At 37.5% G+C, this 22,376-nt stretch overlaps 1 protein-coding gene and 1 long non-coding RNA gene across 4 annotated transcripts; one reads left to right on the top strand and one right to left on the bottom strand.

The window, feature by feature from the left end:
- The first annotated feature begins 9,789 nt into the window (after positions 1-9,789).
- LOC310728288 lies at positions 9,790-12,691 on the top strand. The gene is made up of 2 exons (XR_014534228.1): positions 9,790-11,568; positions 11,640-12,691. It is a non-coding gene; the product is annotated as an uncharacterized lncRNA (long non-coding RNA).
- On the bottom strand, positions 10,485-21,840 carry LOC310728283 (chloride intracellular channel protein 5-like). Of its 3 annotated transcripts, XM_083545523.1 has the most exons (9): positions 21,590-21,840; positions 19,981-20,862; positions 19,051-19,221; positions 18,731-18,951; positions 14,237-14,346; positions 14,020-14,145; positions 13,816-13,922; positions 13,521-13,702; positions 10,485-13,424 (listed from the first exon to the last, which is right to left on the bottom strand). In XM_083545523.1, the coding sequence occupies exons 2-9, from the start codon at positions 20,825-20,827 to the stop codon at positions 13,260-13,262; spliced, it is 1,929 nt and encodes a 642-aa protein (XP_083401649.1). In that variant the 5' UTR covers positions 20,828-20,862; positions 21,590-21,840; the 3' UTR covers positions 10,485-13,259. The 3 variants fall into 3 exon arrangements, with proteins under 3 accessions (XP_083401649.1, XP_083401647.1, XP_083401648.1); XM_083545521.1 differs by lacking the exons at positions 18,731-18,951; positions 19,051-19,221; positions 19,981-20,862; positions 21,590-21,840 and adding an exon at positions 16,335-16,630; XM_083545522.1 differs by lacking the exons at positions 18,731-18,951; positions 19,051-19,221; positions 19,981-20,862; positions 21,590-21,840 and adding an exon at positions 15,892-16,175.
- Between the last annotated feature and the right edge of the window lie 536 nt (positions 21,841-22,376).

The raw sequence follows: 22,376 nt of genomic DNA, 5'->3' as shown, positions 1-22,376 counted from the left end.
TAACATATAATTCCAAACTTAATAATCTGTTTATCTGTGTAAAGCTGCTTTTGAGACAATGTTCAGTGTTAAAAGTGCTTTACAAATCAAAGTGAATTGAACTGAATATATGACATCCAATGTTTTTATTTATTTATTCATATATATATATATATATATATATAATCCTAATTTTAAAACTCTACTTCAGTAAAAGTGATTGTACAGCAGGTGCTTCCTAAGAAAAACGAACAAGCGCTGGAATGGTCAAGGGAAGTGCAAAAAACCTTTTTTAACTTCCTTTTACTGAGTGACAGTTATAATAACATCGCCTTGGGCACCACCCAGTTTGTATGCAGCAGGTACTACTGCTCTGGAAAACCCCTGTGCGATCAATGAAAAAGGCAAACTCTGGGGCGCAGACTTCTGTCTTCAGTTTGAGCTGTCTCATAGATCATTATTTGTGACTGTTAGAGTCACAACCTCCTGCACAGACAGCTTGGAAAAGCCACACATGATCACATGAAAAAAAGGGAAAGATGGGCATCACACTGCAGTCATTATCTCTATATCTCATGAGACATTATTAGTTTTGGCTGCACTGGTAGTATTGTCACCTAACATTTTACAGCATAGTGAAGTCTCTGCCATTCTGCTAATATTAGGGCTTTTTGTTATTTTAGGAGTGGTGTATATATTTTGCAAGACCTCTTTGTAAGGGTCAGGAGTGCAACAGGTCTGTATTTTGGATTACCAAATCTAACCTGAATATATATATGTATAATATCTAATACACACACACAAACACACACACACACACACACACACACACACACACACACACACACACACACACACACAGATTTTATATATATATATATATATATATATATATATATATATATATATATATATATATATATATATATATATATAAAATGTTTTTTATTATTTTATATAGATTTTTTTCACATCTCTGATTCCAATCTCAGATCTAGCCCTAAATGTTGGGTCTCCTCTACAGTCAAGCACTTAACTCAGATTTTATTTTTGGTAAAATGAGAAGACAGCTATGTTGATGTTCGCTGAGTCTGTTTATTGAAGGAGGCTTATCTGGATATGTCTCGCTAATAATGAGTTCAGACTCAAACCTCCGTAAGATTCTTTAAGATTTCCTGTCACTCGGCCAGACTTTACCATTTATAGGATTTTTGCCCAAGACTTTCAAAACATACTGGATGTGAAGTACAAATGTCCCATTGTAAGTCATATGATTAATGCAAACTGATTTGTTGCACGCAAAGAATCGGTTAAGGCAGTGTGATCTTTAAACACATCACACACTGTTTGCCTAGAGCTGCACCAAAAGCCCATTAAACAATCATATCAGTGAATACAAACATCCTAAAGTTCAGCTTCGCTTCGTGTTTGGGTTGGATCACATCAGCAAGGAATCTCAATGGGCTTTTCTAGTGCCATGTGCAAATACTTTTGATACATTTATAGTTAGGTTGTTTTTTCACAGACATGCAAGAGTTTATGTGAATTCTGGACTTTCTCTATGTCTTCTGCCTTGTAAAATGAAAAATATGATGGTCACTGAAAGAAAAAAAGAAACTAAACTTTGTCCAGTGTTTGATCTCTATTACAGTGGTCAACTTCTTCAATTGACACAGAAGTGTGTATCATACAGTATTTGTGGTAACACAGAGCAAAAGTTGGAAGGACTAGAAAAGCCTTATTCACAAGAGAAGTTTTCCGGTGACGAAATTCTCATTACATCACTAAATAAAACCCAAACTGGTATGTTTTCTGTGTGCTTTGTTTCATGTACAGTCTGAAATATATGGATTCATATATTTAAAAAGTACACTCATTATCAGGGTACATGTACATTTTTTTTCAAAGGTTATTTGGATTAATGCTTCTTAACATTCTAAAATAAATCTAATTGCATTCACATCTTCTAGCAGATGCCAGAGCAACTAACAATTGACCTATTTATACAACAGAAAGAAAAAACAAGGACCCCCAAAGAGTCTAGAAGTTTCCAGATTTTAAGTCTGTCAGTATTGTTATCCTATATCATTATCATTTACTATCTTTATAACAAAATATTGAATGTACAATTAGGTCTATGGATTTACATTTTACTAATAAATGATATTTAATTTTACGTCAATTAGTGTATTTTCTATAGAAATATTAAATTTTCATATAAGAATTTATAAACGAGTAACTTCACAGACACCAAATCCTTTTTTTGTGGCATGGAACCGAAACCTTTATACTGTATTTAAATAAGTCTGTGGAAGAAAAAACTTTAGCTCCCCATGTGCTCTTGATCATCCTTATTGTTTTGACCATGGCACACTGGAAAAGGTTCAAAAAGACCTTCTTTTTTTGTTTTTGTTTTAAAGGGTTTATTTTATTTGGGCAGCAACACTGACATAAACCTGAGAGACATGCAGTTTCCATTAACTAATAAAATTTCATTAAAATTAAATATATACTGTTACGCATAGATTATTGTTGCACATGGTTTTATAGTGTGTGCAAAATAAATAATAATTATAACTGTGTAGCAGACTTTGTACCAAAATCAATAGATAATGCTTTAGTGTACAGTACATAATGCACTCTTAAAAAATGAAGGTGTCAGGAATAACCAAAAAAGGATTTTCACAGCAGTGCCATAGTAGAACCATTTTTGGTTCCTCAACAAACCTTTCAGTAACTTTTTCTGTGCAATAGAGAAACTTTTCTGGTACTACAAGGAGCTTTTTTATACAGAAGTCTGTATGATCCAGTTATATATGTATATTTAGTGATTGCTAATATATTATTCGCTGTCACCAAAACAAATTCCCTTGTAATTAAACCTGATAATAAAAAGTTCTGAGAATTCCTTTATATTAAAATTTTTTGCAGGTTTTGCATTTAAAGTATTAAAAGTATTTTGTATTAATCATTCAAAATATTTATTATTAACAATAAATATTAAACTAATCAAACTGTTGTATGATTATTTCTATTCCAACCTATATTCAGTCCAATTTAGTGAACTGCGTTTTTTAATTTTAATTAAATATAAGAGCATTTAGTCTGAATATCCTTTTCATTATTGAGCTCACAATTCACTGACGCCTCTTCTAACACACTTTAATTATCAAATCAGCCAGTAGGTGGCTTTTGACGTGTCACCTGTATTCCTAATGATAGAAAGATTCTTTTATATGTCACATATGCATTATAGCAATATCAAATTATTTCTTTGCATATCCCAGATTATTAAGAAGCTGGTATCAAAGTGATACAGCCCCCATGGAGGCAAGAGGCCTTGCTCAGGGCCCAACTGTGGCAACTTGCCAGTGCAGGGGCTTGAACTCCCAACATTTCAAACACTAACCCAAAGTCTTAACAATTGAGCTACCACTTCATTTATGAACCTGATCGCTTACAATCATGTCAGCTCTTGATTGTTAACAGTCCAGAAGAGTTGGAAATGACATGCCCAGATGAAGCCATGATGATTTTGAAAGGACTTCATCGCGGGCCTGCACGGGTCACGACTGGAAAAAGTGAAAAAGTCTATATGAGTAATGAATCCGAATTCTTCTAGCTGATGTCCGCTGTAAGATCCGAAGCAACCCACAGAACCCCTGTGTTTCTTTCTCACGTCTCCGTCTTTATTTTAGTGACTCTGATTTACGCGTCATTTCCCATATTTCTTTGCGTGTGAAATACGAGGGCTCCGGTTTCACTGCGTGTCGTGAGGAGGCCTGCTCATTTCTCACGGACATAAAAACAACCCGATGGCCCCAGAATCATTTCACAAGCAATCTCGATCCACGAGTTTTAACGATGGCACCTTGCCACAGAGAGCAGCCCAGACGCCCGTGCTTTCCATGTGAAAACAGAGCCACTCGGTGTCCCTGTGCTGTCTCAGCCATACACACACAGTTGTGATTTACACCGGCAGCCGAGCGGCCGGTGTCGGTGAAATATTTGCTGCCACCGGTAGGGAGATCCGGACAAATGAAGTGTGAAGCTCCTGGGAGCAGGAGGAGAAGGAGGAGGTGAAGGGCGGCGTAGACACAGAATGCGCACAGCAGAGCTTCACATGAGACTAAAGCAACGTAGGAATAGAGAGCAGTTTGGCTGTTTGATGAGGAACAAAAGAGTGTGTCTAAAATGATGCTGCATTACCACCTGCAAGAATTGCATCCTATGCCTACTCCTCAGCATTTGCTGTTAGGATTTGTCTTCAAAAAGAAAAAAAGAATGCATTAACTGAGAGACCAGTAAAACCAAACTGATGTACAGTGAACGTTGGTGGCAAAATGCACAAAAGTCACAGTCACATGATGAAGCTCACAAGTTTTCAGGACAACCGCAAGAAATGCTGCCCTCATGTGGCTATAGAAACATATGGCGATGGAAACACTTTGCCAAAAGAGCAAGCGCAAAACTCAAATTGATACAATGAGCCATGCTAATGTGGCACGCTCAGGAAAATGGAAAACCTCAAGGACAGTGGGTTCAGTTACTCTCAATATATCTCAAATAATTCAAGAAAAGGAAAGTAGGATTTCACACAGAACACTTGTACCTTTAGTCCTGCCAGTTCTGCTCAGGAGAAAGTAGCTTAATACATGCTTTAAAAAAGTGCTTGAATTTCACCAGATGACGTAACAGAGTAAAGATATGGTGCAACAGTCAATAAATGTGGCTTGTATGTCAAAATGATTTAAATGAAGAAAAAAATAATCTTTGGAAGACATCTAAATAGAATAGAATAGAATAGAATAGAATAGAATAGAATAGAATAGAATAGAATAGAATAGAATAGAATAGAGAACTTAATAAAACTAGAGATGTAATTGAATGTGAATGCATTGCATCAGAATGAAGATATAAGATATTCTAAAACCAATACAGATACAAATAGGGAGCAACACTTCATGAAAAATTCATTTACTTTATTTACTTTGTATAGTATTCATGAAACAGTACGTGTAGTGAGGGCATTTTATCTCTGGCTGTTTTAACATTAGTGGTATGGTGTGTAGATTTAAACCCACTTTGGGGTTAAATTCAAATACAGATATAGATACGAATATTTAGAGCACTAAACAAATCCAGATGTAAATAGTAACATTGTGCTACAAACATAGACACGTTCAAGAACAACCTCAACCTCTCAACTTACACATATGAAGTTCAAAATGTAGATTTGTGTGATAGAAGGGGGTCTTGTGTGCTAAAGTGGTCTTAAGCAACTTTTATTCAATGTAGCATTGTAGCAGCAATACAAAATCTCTTTCTATCTAGCAGCAGCAACCAGGGAAATCGTCTAGTCCAGCTTCGTATTTTTGTGGACATCTAGAAGAATGTCTATTTCCAAATTGTAATGTCAATTACAAAACTAAAACTGAATCTTCTCCATAAATGTTTTTTCCCCCTGTAGTGTAGCCAGTTTAGAGACAGGTACAGCTTTTTCATAGCAGTGAAAATCTTTATTGAACAATTGTGGGACCAACTCTGGTGTATTCATAGCATATTATTCCATAGCAACATGGGCTTTAACCTGTCACATCTACTGCGGTATCAATGTTAGTTTTGGATCTGAAATTTTGTCAGAGTCTACTTACATCCAAAAGAAAAGAGTTTACAGCTGAGACTTGGTTTTATTGGTATCTATACACACTTTCATGTTCATATTGCTTTTATATTGTGATCAAAATTCCTCACAATAAGCAGTTGAAAGCATGAGTTTAACATCATGTCAGGCAGATACATCAGATCAGTTATAAAACCATAACAGTATAAATTCCATTGTTTACACCCCACATCCACAGAGGCCGAATGAAATCTCAGTGTATAAAAACAACTGGACAAACAAGAAAATATAAGAGGGAATAGATCAGTGCTTTTAACAGATGAGCTATGACTATATTTACATTTGTCGGACAGCTTATGTGAACTGGGTTCTAAACATTGAGATTTGTTCGAGAAAAGGGAAAGAGTGAGTGATGAAAGAAGCCAGTCGTGTCCTCAGAGCTTTCTCCTTCATGGCAGACTACCATAGACCTGGCATGGCCCACAGCCAGCGGGCAGACCAGAGCAGCCGACAGCAGAAGGGAGAATGCCAGGCGTATAAACGGAAACTCAGTCATATCCGCAAACGTTGTTCTGAGTCAGAGAGAGTGGGTGGCAGTGGCCCATGGAAACCATGGCAAGACAGCATTTTGATGCACAAGCAGAAATCTTAATCGGAGCGTTGTGCCATGTATATATATGCAATCAGTCTCTTCATGCTGGGTGGTTGGTTTTAGATTCTATAAATAATGCTCTCCGGATTCTTTTTTTTTTTTTTTATGTTTTGGATGATGTCAAACTACTATGTGGTGCATATGCAGCCTCTGTTGTGGAAGGCATTTGGCTTGGGTCTCAGTGTGCTCTTAAATATAGAATGATCATTAGCGTGCTTTTTTTAAGCAGGACAACCAGGGAACTGAGCTCTGCTTTAAGCTGATTGGATTGCTGCATGACCTGGAAAGACGGTATCATCTTAACGCCCATCAACTTATTGATACAAAATGCCTCCCTGCTTGCAGATCCCAGCACATCATTACTTTCCTTTTTCTCTCAGAAAGAAAGTTAGATTTGAAAGCAGAGGGAGAAAAAAGATGTGCAAAACAGAAGAAAGGCCCTGTTCTGACACCTCAGTGGAAGCAATGGAGTGCCAAAAGTTAAACAAATGCATGTGTCAGAGAGTGACAATTTTGCAGAATGTCGGACTCACTCTCTCAATCTGCCACGGTCCAGTGCACTCTATGGCCAGCCTGACATCAACACTGGCCCTTTCCTCAAAGCATGTCATGGTACAGTCATGAAAGAGCCATTCCTCAGCTTACAGAGCGCATATGTGATTTAGTGTGAGTTAGTGGAAGACTTGGTGCATTCATTTCATGTAGCCTTGTTTGATTTACTGTATGTGTGATATTTTCAAGTGACTCGAGATTATAACATTCTACAGACAAAGTATGCCTTTTGGCATTATGTTGCCATTGCAGCAACTCTGACAAACACATTCTTTGCTGTTGATCAACAAACAAATTCAGGAGGTCCAGTTAGAAATTTTATTGAAATCTGCAACTCAATTCGGAATCAAGTTAAACAGAGTATGTTGAAATAAGTGCACTGTAGGATGGAGAGTTAATGTTCTGTACGTGGAGTAAATCTATATGCCACTCCTGAACGTTCCAAACAGTTAACTTGGCCCAGAACAAAGAGTATTCTTACCAAAGCAAACAATGCTGAATGCCATCACACACCCTCGGCATGAACACATCTAATTTTCCACCATAAAACGTGGAACCGCTTGGATCTTTTCATGAGGTGCAGACGGACGGCACTGAAGTTTAAATCGGGATCTGACCAATCTATACCCACAATTACCCCGCTGTTTGAAATAGGGACGAGCTGAAACATTTGGTATTATTTAGTGTGTAGGCAATGTCAGTGATGCACAACCAGTTCTCAGTAACAAATCCAGCAAGATCTCAGAAGATATTACTGTGCTGCGCTGCTCAAATCCAGCTCTGTGTATTAACCTATAATTATAAGGATGAAGCAAGCGCTTGTTTTTAAAAAACCTTAACTGAACTGCAGGTTCTTTCGATCAAGGACCGACTCAACTGTCCAAAAAGCCTCTGATGTTGGGGACTTGAGCCTGCTTGTGGTGAACTAGCATGCCTCGTGCAAGGCCCTTTGGCACTGTCTGTGGCTTGGGCTCTGCTTTACATTACCATGCATTTGGATTGGTTTTAGAGCTATGAAAATGTAATTGCCACTTCAGTATAAGTTAAATCATGTGGGAAGTGAGAACTTCTAGTCAGTGACCTTTTTTATTTTCACACCATACAAGCTGATGGAAAGATCTACAATAAATACAGATGCACAGATGTCTAGGAATTCATGGTAATAATGTTCATCATTTCACAATGCCCAATAGATTTTGCTCAAGCGAGCATATAGTGTTATGAAGTGGTTCATTTGTAATGGAAGACCTGGAAGTCACTGGTCAGGTTTATTTGTATACTGAAGCCATTAATTTCCCATGACACAATGACAGCCTCCACTTAAGTGCAGCTGGTTTGAAAACTAAACAAAGGATCCTGTGTTTTTCAGGTCAGAGATGAGTTCTCTGTGTTTTAAGGTTCAATGAGAACTAAAGGATTAGCACTTACTGGAGACAATTGTTTGATCCCTTAGTAATTAAGACAACTAATCACGACTAAAAAAAAATATACACACACATACAAGGCTGATTTCTGTGTAGCCCAGACGATAGATTCATATGTACACCGATCAGGCAAAACATTATGACCACTGGCCAATAAAGTAAATAACACTGATTATCTCTTCATCATTGCACCTGCTAGTGGGTGGGATATATTAAGAAGCATATTAACATTTTGTTTTTAAAGTCGATGTGTTAGAAGACAAGAGGACAAGAGTATTTGAGTGAGTTTGACAAGAGCCAAATTGTGATGGCTAGATGACTGGGTCAGCTCTTCTGGGCTGTTCACGATCTGCAGTGGTCAGTATCTATCAAAAGTTGTCCAAGGAAGGAACAGTAGTGATCAGGCGACAGGGTAATGAGCAGCCAAGTCTCATTGATACATGTGGCAAGCGACAATAGCCACGATATTATGTGGCCATAATGTTATGCCTGTTTGGTGTATTATCAGTGACAGCCTAAAAATAAAGAAAGAAATTGGTGCCTCTTAATTTCTGTGCACTGAGGAGAAGACAGATTCACTGACACATCCAGTACACATTGTCAATAGTGTTTGATAAGGTGCATATGACATACCACGTACAAAGCCAAAGAAGAGATTAAGCACACATTATCCCTTCAAAGTATAAATTATTGAAAGGGACAAATGGCAGAACTGTGTGTTCTGTGCGGTTTGAACAGCAGAGTTGACTGAGCAGTATAACTTTTTAATGCTGCCCTTCAAATATAATGACAATTTACTCACCATGAAGCAGGAACTGCTTGGATCTATGATAAGAATGATGAATGAAACAAAGACCTGGGAAACAGTGAGCAATAGTCATTTGTCTAGTTCATGTTACTCTAATGTCACTTTTACTCGTTACATATCACATATAAACTTTTCGGCTTACATTCATAAATATACTTTGGTCTATATATTTGACATTGTTTTGGAAATCCCCAGCTGCCTTTAACCAGACCAGTGGTGTAACTGTTTCTTGAACATATGACCAATGTGTGACCTAATACTTTTACTTTGCTACAGATATGTTGCTGTTGTTAGCTAGGTGTAAAAATGTGCCTACCCAATTTGTTCTTAAAATGTTGTTGTTGTTAAAATGGGCATTGTATTGCACTGTCAGTATTATTAATAGCATGGAAACTAATGTTATGTGGGTACTTGTTTTTAGGTAATGGTAAGTCTGCATAATTCCTTTATATTTTGTCTTTTCTTGATGTACTTTTACTTTAATATTTTAAGTAGCTATAAGATTTGTACATATGGACTTTTTTGTTTGTTTGTTTTTGTTGAGTATATGTAATAACTTGAGTAAGGTGATCATGCCTGCCACCTTTTTTTTTTTTTTTTTTTTTTTACCACTTCTGGTTCAAGGGCAGTCCTCTGTTGTTACTGTACACCAAGTAATGAATAGAAGAAATACAAGACATCATATGCACCACAAATGTATTACTGAAGTGTCTCTCCTTATTGGGTTCCATGGAGAGCCTGAAGGGACATGATGATATGTGTGGTGTAACAAACTGAATGCCTGGACCCCTGTGCTCAAGGCAAGACATTTTATCATTCTGAATGCCGCAAAGCTTGCTTAAGCAATCAAGGAAGGAGTGAGGTGCATGTCTGACAGCAGCCCTCCCCCTCCTCCCGACTCACTCCTAATACCACCAGTGACCAAAAAAAGATTTCAGACGTAAATGCAGATGGTTTGAATTTACAGTGAAAGAAACTCGGTGGACAGGCCTAAGCTGGTGAAAGGGCTTCCTCCACAGGAAGTACAATAATTAAGGCCCAGGAGGCCGAGTAGCCCCCAGGCCACTGCAGCCATAGCTGTGGAACACCTCTCCAGTTTCACTCAGAGCTCCACCAGTGTGATCTCCATACACATGTTACACTGCAGCATATGTTGTTCTGCTGTCAAGCGAGTCTGAAAAGGTGGTGTGGCAGGGAATTTTCATACACTTTTTTTTCCCTGAGGACATCCCCCCCCCCCCCCAACATTTTAGTTATTTAATAAATTGATGTTAGCACTTCATGTTCATACATACTCTATAACGGAAAATAATGAAATCCATGAAAACCAAAATAATGCACTGCTACAGTATTAATCTTCTGGCAAGTGCAGTGTGTTCGAAAGATTTGCATTGCACAAAATAATATTTTTTGCATCTAATGTAATAAATTTGATAATTCACAACAGCATTTGAAAAACTAGATTTATTTTCCATTAGAAGAGATTTCAGTACAACCACTGTGGCATATAGCAGAGGACAGAATTATGCAAAATCTTTCCAAACAAATACATTGGGACATTTTACAATATATAAAGAGTTATATCATCATTAATAAGACTACCAATAATGCACTAACATGTCGATATGTTAGCTGACAATCATGCAATGTGCAATCCATAGCTTACAGCAGCTTAGGTGATTTAAATAGACTGTTGGGGGGAAAAACCTGGTACATATGAGTGATTTACAGAAGTTTAATACCATGTTTATTCGTAGTGATAATCAAGAAATGTTTAAGTAATCATGCCATTTCTTTGTGTACCATTGTTGAAAAAATATACTGCTTTATCACAAGATGGCGCTGTTCGCTTAACTAGGGCCTGTGACAACTTTTTCCACTAACTAAGGAGTGTGGGAAATGAATATGGGTTAGGACTCCATTACTGTCCTCAAATAAACATAAAATAACACTACATACGTACAGTTACTGTAATCATACAGTTAAGAGGAGAAAAATTTTTCACAAAATAAGCCTGAAATCAACATGTTTCATGTCATGCATTTACAGGGGCGAATCTACCGGGTTAGCACGGGGTGGCAAATGCCATGCTAAGTGCCACCAAATCTTTGTAACCAAATGAATAAAATATACATTTAACCAGTTTCCTCGAACGATTTACAGCAGTGGGCGCTTCAATTTACTTATATACTAAAACTTATAGCCATAAATAATGGCAAGAAATCTCTACTAAAGCGTAGTCCGAGTAAACGACTCTTTTGAACTACTGAATAGTGAATCAAACACATTCACTGCAACCAGCCTGATCACTGATAACAAACAAACGACTCCAGTTCTTTTAGCGAATGGAATAATTTGTATAAATGTACATGTAAGTGGCCCCCCGGAACTCACTGGGGTCAATTTTGGACGCACTCCCGCAGCCCCTATGGTACCTTAGTGAATTCATCTAGACATTATGTGACTTTAAGACAATAATGTGTTTTGGAAATTTGTTAGTGAAAACATAAATAAAAATGTTATTCCTAACGTTCCTGAACATTCGGTCCCGCTGCGGATTCCCGCAAATTGTAAAATAATCCGCAACATGCTGTTAATTAGGTTCCAAATAATCGGGGTTGACTATAAATGTAAATGCACATGTAATATTATATATTAATATAGTTACGTTTGATTATATCTTTGCGTGTATTAATGACTAACAGTTCTAAACTAATAACCCTAAACTATCTTCAAAAGTAGGTTGTTCAGTGGCTTGCAGCTCCAGGATTGTCTGAGTTTTTGACAAATGAATGACGTAATATGACAACAACGTATTTGGCGGTTTATGTTGCACTGAATACTGTAATTTTTTTAAAATTATTTATTACATTTTTTTAAGATATTTGTTGGTGATTTAAATGTGGTAAAACAGAAACAGAATTTAAATATACCTTACCATCTCATTTATTCTTTGTCGTTCCAGTTTAAGTAAAGTCGGACCCAAATATCAGTTTTTATTAGATTTTTATAGATCAATATAAAATGTGCACCCCAGTGTATACACTGAATATGTATATTATTCCTTGAATATACAAAAACTATGCAATGGTGCTTACTTCAGTGTTGCCACCCTAATAATTTTCATGCCACCCCCTTTCCACCCAATAAATTATTTTTTCTAGATCCACCCCTGGATGCATAATAACAGGTTCACAGAATACAGAAGGAACCAAACTGCACAAAGGTAACCCTCTTAAAGGGAAAACAAAGACAAAGGTCATAAAAGTAATAGATTCACTGAAAAATTGATTTTTTTTTTTGGATTGTGCAGATTTAAACAGAATCCTAGATAGCACTGCAGGTGTATTGATCTCTGCATTATGCAATGCAATACAGTGAAAGCAAATGCTGCCTTGTGCATTACAAGAGACAGAAACTGCAGAGAATGCATTAGAACTATTTAAGTGGCACAGTCTTTTCTCAAGCCCATTACAGAATTGCTGATGGGACAGATCCATGCCATTTGCACCCAGGGAGCAAAAATGGCAATGACATGTAAAATGTACCCAGACAGCATCAGACAAGGCAACAGTCTATCTCGGGCATATAAAGGACAAATCCAATATGGTGTCCTCGAGGCAGCACACAATAAAATTGCTAAGTCAAAAAAGTCCCTCTGACAAAAAAAAAAATGAATGTTATGCATTATTTATCAAATGTACAAATCAGCACTTGGTTAAAAAATCTCGGATGCTATTGGAGTGGATTAGTGCCTGTGGAATGGCCAACCTACGCATTTGGACAGGCTTTATCAATGCTGAAATGTATATACAGTTTAAGAGCAAAAAATGCTTCCATCAAGAAAACATCCATTTTTAGGGAACGGCCCAAATAGTAGAAAGACCGAAAGAGTCTGGGTGCTTAACTGGCCTGCCTGTAGTCTAGACCTTGCACCATTTGAAAACATTTGTGCATCACAAAATAAAAAGTACAACAAAGCACAACCCACAGCATTGCTCTCCCAAAACATCAGCAACCTGTCTCACAGCTGACGTGATGCTACACAATGGTAAGCATGACACGTTCCCAACTTTTTTGAGACCTGCTGCAGCCATTAAATTCCAAATAACTTTTTTAAATGGTATATTCTACGTTTAAACATTTTGGATGTTGTTCTTTTAATTTTGAGTAAAATATGGATTTATGAAATTTGCAAATCATTCTGCATTCTGCCAGGTTTCACTTGCCCAGTCTCCTGGCTACATCTTGGTAAGCAAGTTCGATCTCTCTATCAGCTGCACACGTGTTGGTAAACTCATCCCGTGCATATGCATTCTGCAGATAGCGCCACACTCCGCTGTAGTCCGACGGTATTTCAAAGTGACGATATTTCTTAGAAACAACCTTGAAATAAAAATGACTTCGTTAGAAAAATATCTCTAGTAGATTTACATAAACCAAGTGGAAAAAAAATCTTTGTCTGATGGTCTGATGGTTTACCTTGACAACATGAAGTTTGGGTAGAAGGTTGCAATCTGCTAGTGTTAATTCATTTCCATCCAGGTATTTACGATTAGAACACTTCTCCTCCTCCATACTGTCTGCATCAATCTCCTCGGGTAGGGGAGAGTTAAGGAAGTCATCTAGTTTCTTCAGAGCCTTTAGTAACCCTTTCTGTAGACCTGCAAGGTAAAAAGATTTGTATTGGTTTAAGAGAGGACTGACTGAACAGAGAGAATGAGAGTGTTTTTTGTTGTTGTTGCTTTTGGGACACATTATAAAATGTGTCACTCACTTGGGTTTGCCTCCGGTTTTGTGTTCTTTATGTATGAAGAAAACTTAGCAAAGATGTCATTTCCTGCAGTATTAGATTCCCTGTTTTTTGCTGCTAGCTTTGGGTACCTTAGGAGAAAGGCGATAGTCGGGAAGTTCTGCTAAAATTGCACAGGCATAAACATACAAATAATACATATATAATATAAATTGGATGACCTCGTACTTTGGAGGAGGTAGCTTCTCCTCTAGGAACTCCTCGATCTTGTTGACATCCGTTCGCACCTCTCCATTGAAGGTGAGAAAAGGTGGGTGTGTTCCAGGTGCCAGATTATGTAAATCTGGTGGCTTCCTAAGCAGCAGTGCCAAACAACAACAGAAAAGACATGAACACAAGAATTACACCACTCAAAATATATCCATGACTAGGATCATATTAATACCTTTTCAGATCAACAGTGGTGACATTGAATACCACCCCTTTCAGCCATAGGATCATAAAGAGTCTTTGGGAAAAGGGGCAGTTCCCAATGCTCTCCCCATCACTGCCTGCCTGAAGTAAAACAATACATTGCAAAAAGTATCAACCATTCTAATAACTTTACTCAATATTTGTAGCTTATAGCAACTGCTGTGGAAAAAGGGAAACTCATTTGTTTGGCACAAATAAAACCTAAAAAACATACTCTTAGTGAAGACAATTATTCACAACATGCTCATGTTAATACCGGATCTTCTTTCAATGCTTAGTTAAACAAACACTTAGTTCTGTTTGAATTTCATAGTATACACATGAAGAAGTGTAATGACTTATAATCACACTATCCAGTGTCACTTATGGAAAGGATGACGTTTCCTTTTGAGCTTCCTCTTTGTTTTTCTTGCCACTGCCACAAATAGCTTATTCATGATATATCAAAATTAAATATATAGATAATACCAATAAGTTAAACTAAACAGTAATACACACTATATATAGATAATACAGATAAATTGAACTAAACAGTAATACACATTATATATAGATGAGTGGCAAATAAAAGGAAAAAAAACAACGTGAAGTTGCTTAGAAAGGTACCACCATGAGCCACCATAACAGCTCCACTATAACACAATCTATACAACCCTGGAACTGTACTGGAATTATAAACACCATTAGATTTTTATCTTAACTTTGTAACAATTTACAGTAACCGTCATTTCTTTATGAAGTCAAGTGGATCCAAATTCAGCCAGCAAAACTGTGACCCATCTGCTTAGACTGGCTCAGTCTTTATATTTATAATTTATAATATTTATATGGATGACATTTACAATTCCCTCATTTATTTCTTCATTGCTTTTCCACAATGTGTTGTGGAAACATTGCTACTCTTTAAAACTATTAAGTGTGAACCAAAAACAAAACAGCTCCGTATGTGTGTCAGTGTCATGGGGCCAACCTCAGAATTATTACACACTTGAGTGACATGCACAGTTGCATGAATCATGTGGGGCTTTTTCATCCTAGCAGTTAATCCTGATATCAAGACAATCATATCAGCCGCACAAAGGTGCAATCACAATCCATATCTGAAATGAAGCGCCGGTGCTATCCAATAGCTGCATTGAACTGGGATGGAAAACTGAGCCAGTCATAGAAACCCAACTGGTGCTAAATTATTGATGGAAATTCCATTACCTGCCTCATTAGCCCTCGACCCAAAGAGTTCGTTTCTTACTTGTCAACAGAAGCTTTAGCTTGACTTCATCCTAACCCCTTTCAATTGATTCTGTTTTATCACCTCGGCACTGCGAATGTAGTGCTCTTAGATTTCAAAGGGCTGCAGCAGAGATTCAAAGTTTCTTCTTTTGACTATTTTTGAAGAAAAAAAAATGCATATTCATTAAATAGTTTTGCAAACTATCAGATATGCATATATGTTTTTACCATTAGGTTACATTTTCATTCCCAAACGCTTTCCTAAGACAGTTGGCTGTATGAGATTGTACTGCAGATGTGACCCAATATTTGTATGCTATTTAATACAGCAGTGACATTATAAATACTAATAAGCTAAGATATGGAGCAATTACAAAGAAAAGTGGCATAACTTACAGTATTTCAGCTGATGATGCAACTGCTCTGATCTTTCAAAAGATACTGCAGTAGTCATATAAATTCCACCATTTTTAACTATATCATGTGCTCGATCAAACCTCATAGAACAAGCCACACACACTAGCACTGATCTGATTTAGCCTTGTGTAGAACTCCCACTGAGGAATTAGAGCATTGCAGTGTTGATAGGAAAGTAGAAATAATTCAGGAGGGAGTGTGCCTCCTGGGCAGAGAGAGTGCTACTGAGACACCTGTCTATTTCAGCTCAGCACTTCAGTACTTCTGCTTCACTGACCAAGTGCAGCTGACCAAACCCTAAAACGCACACCTACACAATATGTCAAAAATATTGTATCACATAGTAAATGTGCACAGACCTTTTTCATGATATCTAAAAAGAAATGACTATAGGTTGATACAAGCATGCCATCCATTCTTACCTTTACAAACAACTCAATGTCAGGATCCTTATCCTCTTCATTTGAAGAGACCAAGTCAGTCATTTTGATCCTTTATTAATGTTCCCTCAGCCCACTGAGCTCAGGGTGGTATGGCTCATAAGTAGGAGAAAGTTTTTTCAGGTTAGAATCTTTTTTACTGTCCTTACTGTACCTCCAGCTGGCTGTAGTGATGGTCTTGTTCATGCAACAAGTGCATGAGGTGCAGCCTTGTTTTGATTTGGCCCCTGGGCCCAGCTGTCAGGGGTACAGCATGCTCTCACTGTCACACACTCAGGCCAAAAATAGCCAGCCAAGAGGAGAGGGAGGAGTTCTGAATGCCTGCTCCTGTGTCACCTCCACTCCCTCCACACACACACTCTAGCGCTCTGGCCTTTATGTCCTGCCAGCAATCAATCACATTTCAGACTCTCCTGTAAAAAATGTCAGTAACTGAGTCCTACTTCAGAGTGTGTAAAAATCCAGATGGAGGTCCAGGAGGATGAATTGCTTAAGCACTAAACAATGAGATATACCAGTAACAAATAATGATTAAGAGAGTATGATGCTAGAATCATACACTGTTAAAATTAGATACAGTGAAACAAACTGCAAACTGATATGCGCACATATATATATATATATATATATTTTATTTATTTATTTTTTATTTACACACACACACACACACACACACAGTATATATGTATGTATTTTATTTTATTTTTTATGTGAAAAGTGTATTAGATACATAGAGAGTCAGAGGTGGAGAGCTGGACATTCCACTCACCAAATATAGAAGCTTGCTCAACTCCAACCTCACACCACACACAAACACCTCACACCCGGGGATATTTTCTTTTCTTTATACAGGTCTTATGATTTAAAAAACCCTAAAACACTAATGATTACTATCTGAACAAGGATAAAGTAAGTGCATGACTGATCATTTTGTTTAATGAACAGCAGCAGCACAATAACTTAATGAAGGAGATTTTATTACGAGTAAGACTCTCAACTTAAAGCTTTAACTGCAACTTCATCCACATACAGAAGCAAATTTATATACTCTCACAACTATTAGGAATTTGAAATGTAACATTCACTCTTTTTTTTTTTTTCCAATGTTAGACAAAAGATGATTCCATGAACCTTTGAGATATTTACACATCATATTGAGCCTTACATATTCGAGAGTGACCTCTAGTGGATTAGATTTAACATTACAACATTGTCAATAGATATTACCACAAAATACTATGCAAGAATTAAATTATTTCACAATCAGGTTTAAACACGCTCAAAAGTCCACAAAAGCTCCTACAATACAGAACAGTACCTATTTACATATACAGAATATCTTTCCATTGCACAGTTATGCAATATCATTACAGGAAGACTTTAAGAAAACAGTGACCCAGCCCTTAAACCCCTTTTACCTCAAACATCTAAGTGCAAAAAGCTCACATTTATTTATTTATTTAAAAAATTTTTTTTAATTAAATAATCATTAAAAGCATATTATTCTCATTTTACTGACTAGCCTACACCTATACACCCTCAGAATAGAAAAATAGATTTTTTAATTATCTAAATATAAAGCTCAATATTCACAGACCACACAGATTAAATAAACATTCATATGCCCTTAATAAAGCATAAAAACACAAAGAAATAAATATACAGTGTAGTTAACTCAGCAACTTGATTGTTTTGGTTCCTGGTACTTTGCTGAAAATCAGAAAATCGGTAAAAGCTCAAACAGCAAAATAAAATTATGAATATCCTTCAGGGCCTTTTCCATTAAAGTTAAATGAGCATTGCACTTGAGTTGTCACTATTACCTGATAACACCTATGCCTGTTTAAATTATGCCATTATACTGGACCTGATATTTATTTGCAAATTAATGAAAATAAAATGACATCACTGTTAACATCACTATGTTCTTATCTCTGACACCTTATTCTAATCCGATTCCTCATTCTAGTCATAAACCAGAAGAAAATGTGTGAGCTAGAATTTGTTGTAATTTGATAGAAAACAAATGTGTGTTGCTTTTTTACCCTTCTGAGTAATTAAATTGCAGCTAAATTATTTAGTGGGTTAAACAATAATAAGCAAAGTTTTGCTACACAATTCCCATATCAGGATTATTATAATTTTTTTAAAGCCGATTTGTGCATTTTTTTGTTTATTTTCTACTTTAGCAAGAATAGAGCATGTACTTTAAACTGCAGGTTCTATGCTCATTCAAGCAAAGGTTCGTCATCGTCGTCCTCCTCCAGCTCTAAGCGGGCAAACGGCCTTGGCAAAGAGTGCTCCCTGTTTTTCAGCAGTCTGAAGAGGAGGGTGATGGTGGTGAGTACTATTAGGGCGCCAATAACGATACCGATTACTGCTGCCAGGTCTGAGCACTTCTCTCTGAGGAGCACACAGCGCACGTTGCTGAAGCTGCCATTATTGGGCATCTCAGGGATGCCCAGAAGGTTGCACATGAGGGGGTAAAGATCCACACTGTTGATGGTGTTCATCCGATAACCCTTCCGAAAGGCTGGGCCCTGGGCTGCTAGGAAGGGGTGCATGCTGGCGAGGGAGTTATCATAGCCATGATCACCCACTTTAAAACAAAACAATACAGGATCAATGCCAATATAACGCAAGAACAATATGTGCAAGCAGTCATCTGTTAACTGTAACTTGATTAGACAGCACTCACATCGTGGGAGGTTGCCTTTCTGGACAATTGTCCAACCTTCATCAGCCATCAGGAGGATGGGCTGAATGCGTTTATTGTTTCTGTAGTGCAGCCTGTCAGGTATTGCAGCTTTCATGTAAGCCTTCATGTGCACGTTGCAGGTACTAAGTTTTTTATACAGATCTAAGGAATCTGTAAAAAATAGAAATAAAAATAAAAAATAAAGGAAAATTACATAAGGATTCAGGTGCCAACTTCTAAAAAGAAAAACCAAAATGACCACAAAAAAAACACTGTGATGAATGTGATGTCATACAGCATAAGTGATGAACCAGCATTTAGTGGCTGATCTAATATCAATATAACCTACACAAAATGTTTACAATTAAGCGACTGTATGAGTTCATTATTCTACTACTACAAATGTCCAGATTGCAGTCGATTCCATGTCAGATGCACATAGTAAAAGAATAAAATATATATTTGTAATCTAACAAGTACATTTATTAGATATTAAGTAGACTAATAATAAGTACACATACTAGATTAGTTTAAAAAGCACGTTTTTTTATTTGCATTACTGACAATGCAAGGCAATGTGTTATTACTGAGCAAATAACTAGAATAACTAGAATAAAGTCTAGTTATTTGAAGTCAACACAAAGCAAGAATAACTGCAAATGTGAACCACTTCAGCGGTCCTTTCCCCTTAAGTGAATTTCCTTATACACTGACTGTATTTTCTCTTTTAGCTCTGACTTTGGGTTTAGCTGAAAAAAGCAAAAAGGCATAGTTTACAGGTGTCTCTTGTATGGACATTATCAAGTGACCAAAATTGTAGTTTTAGATCATTAATGTTGGCACCACTTGTAGGATAATAAACACAGTTGTTAAATACTTTAGTGAATACTACATAGGGTGTAGCAAACATATGTAAGGGTTAATACCCACCATTGACTGGTATGATGGCAGCCACTGGAGTAGTGTCCACCAAGACATAGCTATTCCGATCGACACAGTCATCAAGCCTAATTAGTCGGTCCTGGGAGCACTGCACCATGCCATGATCACTAGTAATAATCACATTTATCTTCCCCCATAGTCCTGTCTGGTTGAGACGATCCATCAAAAGCCCCACATTGTCATCCACTTCTTTCAGTGCCTTGGCCATCATTGTGGTGTTTTCAGGTCCATAGGTGTGTCCAGTACTATCCGGTTCTTCCCAGTACAGTGCAGCGAACTTGACCAATTTTTCTTCAGTGAGCCGTTTTATTAAGCTGTCCAGTCTTTCATTGAATGGAACCTTCGGGTTATATTTTAAAAAGTACGATGAGGTACGGTTTTGAATCATCAGATCTGTTCCGGGCCACATTGCAGCTGCAGATTTATAATTCCAGTTCTGCACCGACACCCAGAGCGGTGTTGCTTCGTCCCACCAGAAAGGATCGCTAGAATTACGAATAGTAAAAGTTTTATTTGTCTCTGAGTCATACATGCGACTTGCCAGAATTCCATGACTTTCCGCATACAGTCCAGTGACGAGGCTGTAATGGTTAGGAAAGGTTTTAGTAGTAAAGACGTTGCTGAGGTGATCAATAAAAACGCCAGCAGAGATGAATTTCTGTAGATTGGGTAATGGGTATTTTTCCAGATAGTCAGACCGGAAACCATCAAAAGATACAAGCAATAGTGGGATCACATCTTTTCCATCACCTTTCTGTTCATTGCTGCTTGCATTCAGAGACAAGGCTGATTCATAATACGTGGCCAGAACGCACAGAATAGCGTGGAGATGCATCTTGTCACCAGGAACGAGAAACGTATTACTTCTTACTGTGAGAAAGAAGAAGAAAAAGTGCATCAGTTGATTTGTTAGGTGTAATTTGTTTTACTTAAAGGCTTTTACTGAATAAAGCTCAGGATGAAAAATTGCCTACATGACGTCTTCTCCTGGAAGTCCTGTACTATGACTATGACCTCAGATCAATCTTAACTGATGGATTTATCAGAGAATTCATTCAACATTTTCTAGGTTTCTAGGTGTATAGAAAAATAGTGCAGATTTAATGATTTGATCATTATGTGCGTGGCAAGATAGCTGAATATTTAAATAGGGTCTGAATATCTGGTAAACTGAGCCAGGTTCTTTATTTTGGTGTCACACTTCGAAACTAGAAATACTTGGCCTACCGCTTCCTAAAAACAACTACAAGAAGTTTTTTTTTTTTAAAAACAAATTAGATTCCACTAGGGTTATTCATCGCTAGGGTGGACTCTAGAACAATGCCAACGCATGAACTGATGCTACAGAGAGAGGTATTGAGCTCGAGAGCCAGACAGAGAGAGAGAGAGAGAGAGAGAGAGAGAGAGAGAGAGAGCGCGCGCGCTCAATTACATTTTGAGGAACTGAACACAGCTAACCATGTGTGGAAAAACGTTTGACAACCACACGAGAAGTCCTACATGCCGCTAAACTCTAAACACTGCTGCCGTCTACATTATTCGCCCAAACTGCTTTACATGACACTATTTTCCATTACATTACAATTTAGTGACATACCAATGAGGAAGCTGGTCCAAACACAGCTGGTCGAAGAGCTCCAATCAACTTTCCGCCAACTCACAAACACCAGTTTAAAATATTTCTTGTTCTACCATAGTGGCTAATTGTGAATATACTCATCCATGATAAATCGACATTACAAAACGCTAAGGATTTGTACAAAAACGCACCAGAAACTCTCAGGCGTTATCGTGTTGCATTACCGGTTGGCTCACTTCCTCGAAGAGCTCCTCTGCTGACAGACTGCTCAGGCAGCCAATTGCAGGCTTCAGCTCTGCAGTAATCCCGCCTTCTGACAGCAGGTGGCGGGGCCACAATTTACAGAAGAAAAAAAAGACGTGTTGGAAAACAGGCAGCCGCAACGGATAATACAAATGCGGGTTATGATTAGTTTAAGAGAAGCCTTTGTGCCTGTTGTTTCAATTACTGCTTTATTAGAGTGTGTGCATTTAATACCCACATTAAAACAAACCTTATGAGAACATTTATAAATGATTAAAGATTAAGCTTGTAAACCGCTTCATGTTGCTTTCTCCTTTTTGCTGAGATTTTTCTCCTTTCATTTGAACCAGAACTTCTTCATAAATTGTATTGCCTATATAACTATTATTTGAATGAAATTAGGGTACAGAACCTTTTTTGCGCTGTGTGTGTGTGTGTGTGTGTGTACGGTGTGTTCTTGTTCTTGTTCTCCTATCCCGGTGGGGACTTCGACCTGAATGCACACTGACTCTTGGGGACCAATGTCCGGCAATACAAGCACCTCCCAAACAGTGTCTAGACT

Source organism: Silurus aristotelis, assembly GCF_946808225.1.
Source record: "Silurus aristotelis genome assembly, chromosome: 6".
In the NCBI taxonomy this organism is placed as follows: Eukaryota; Metazoa; Chordata; class Actinopteri; order Siluriformes; family Siluridae; genus Silurus; species Silurus aristotelis.
Note: the sequence above shows the minus strand (reverse complement) of the source record. Positions and strands in the feature narration are given on the sequence as shown.

Excerpts from the sequence above, each read along its gene's own strand:
- LOC310728283 (XM_083545523.1), bottom strand. The coding sequence starts at position 20,827 with ATGCATCTCCACGCTATTCTGTGCGTTCTGGCCACGTATTATGAATCA. Across the intron at positions 14,146-14,236 it reads ACCACTGTTGATCTGAAAAG|GAAGCCACCAGATTTACATA; the intron begins GTATTAATATGA and ends ACTGCTGCTTAG. Across the intron at positions 13,425-13,520 it reads CCAAACTTCATGTTGTCAAG|GTTGTTTCTAAGAAATATCG; the intron begins GTAAACCATCAG and ends TTTTATTTCAAG.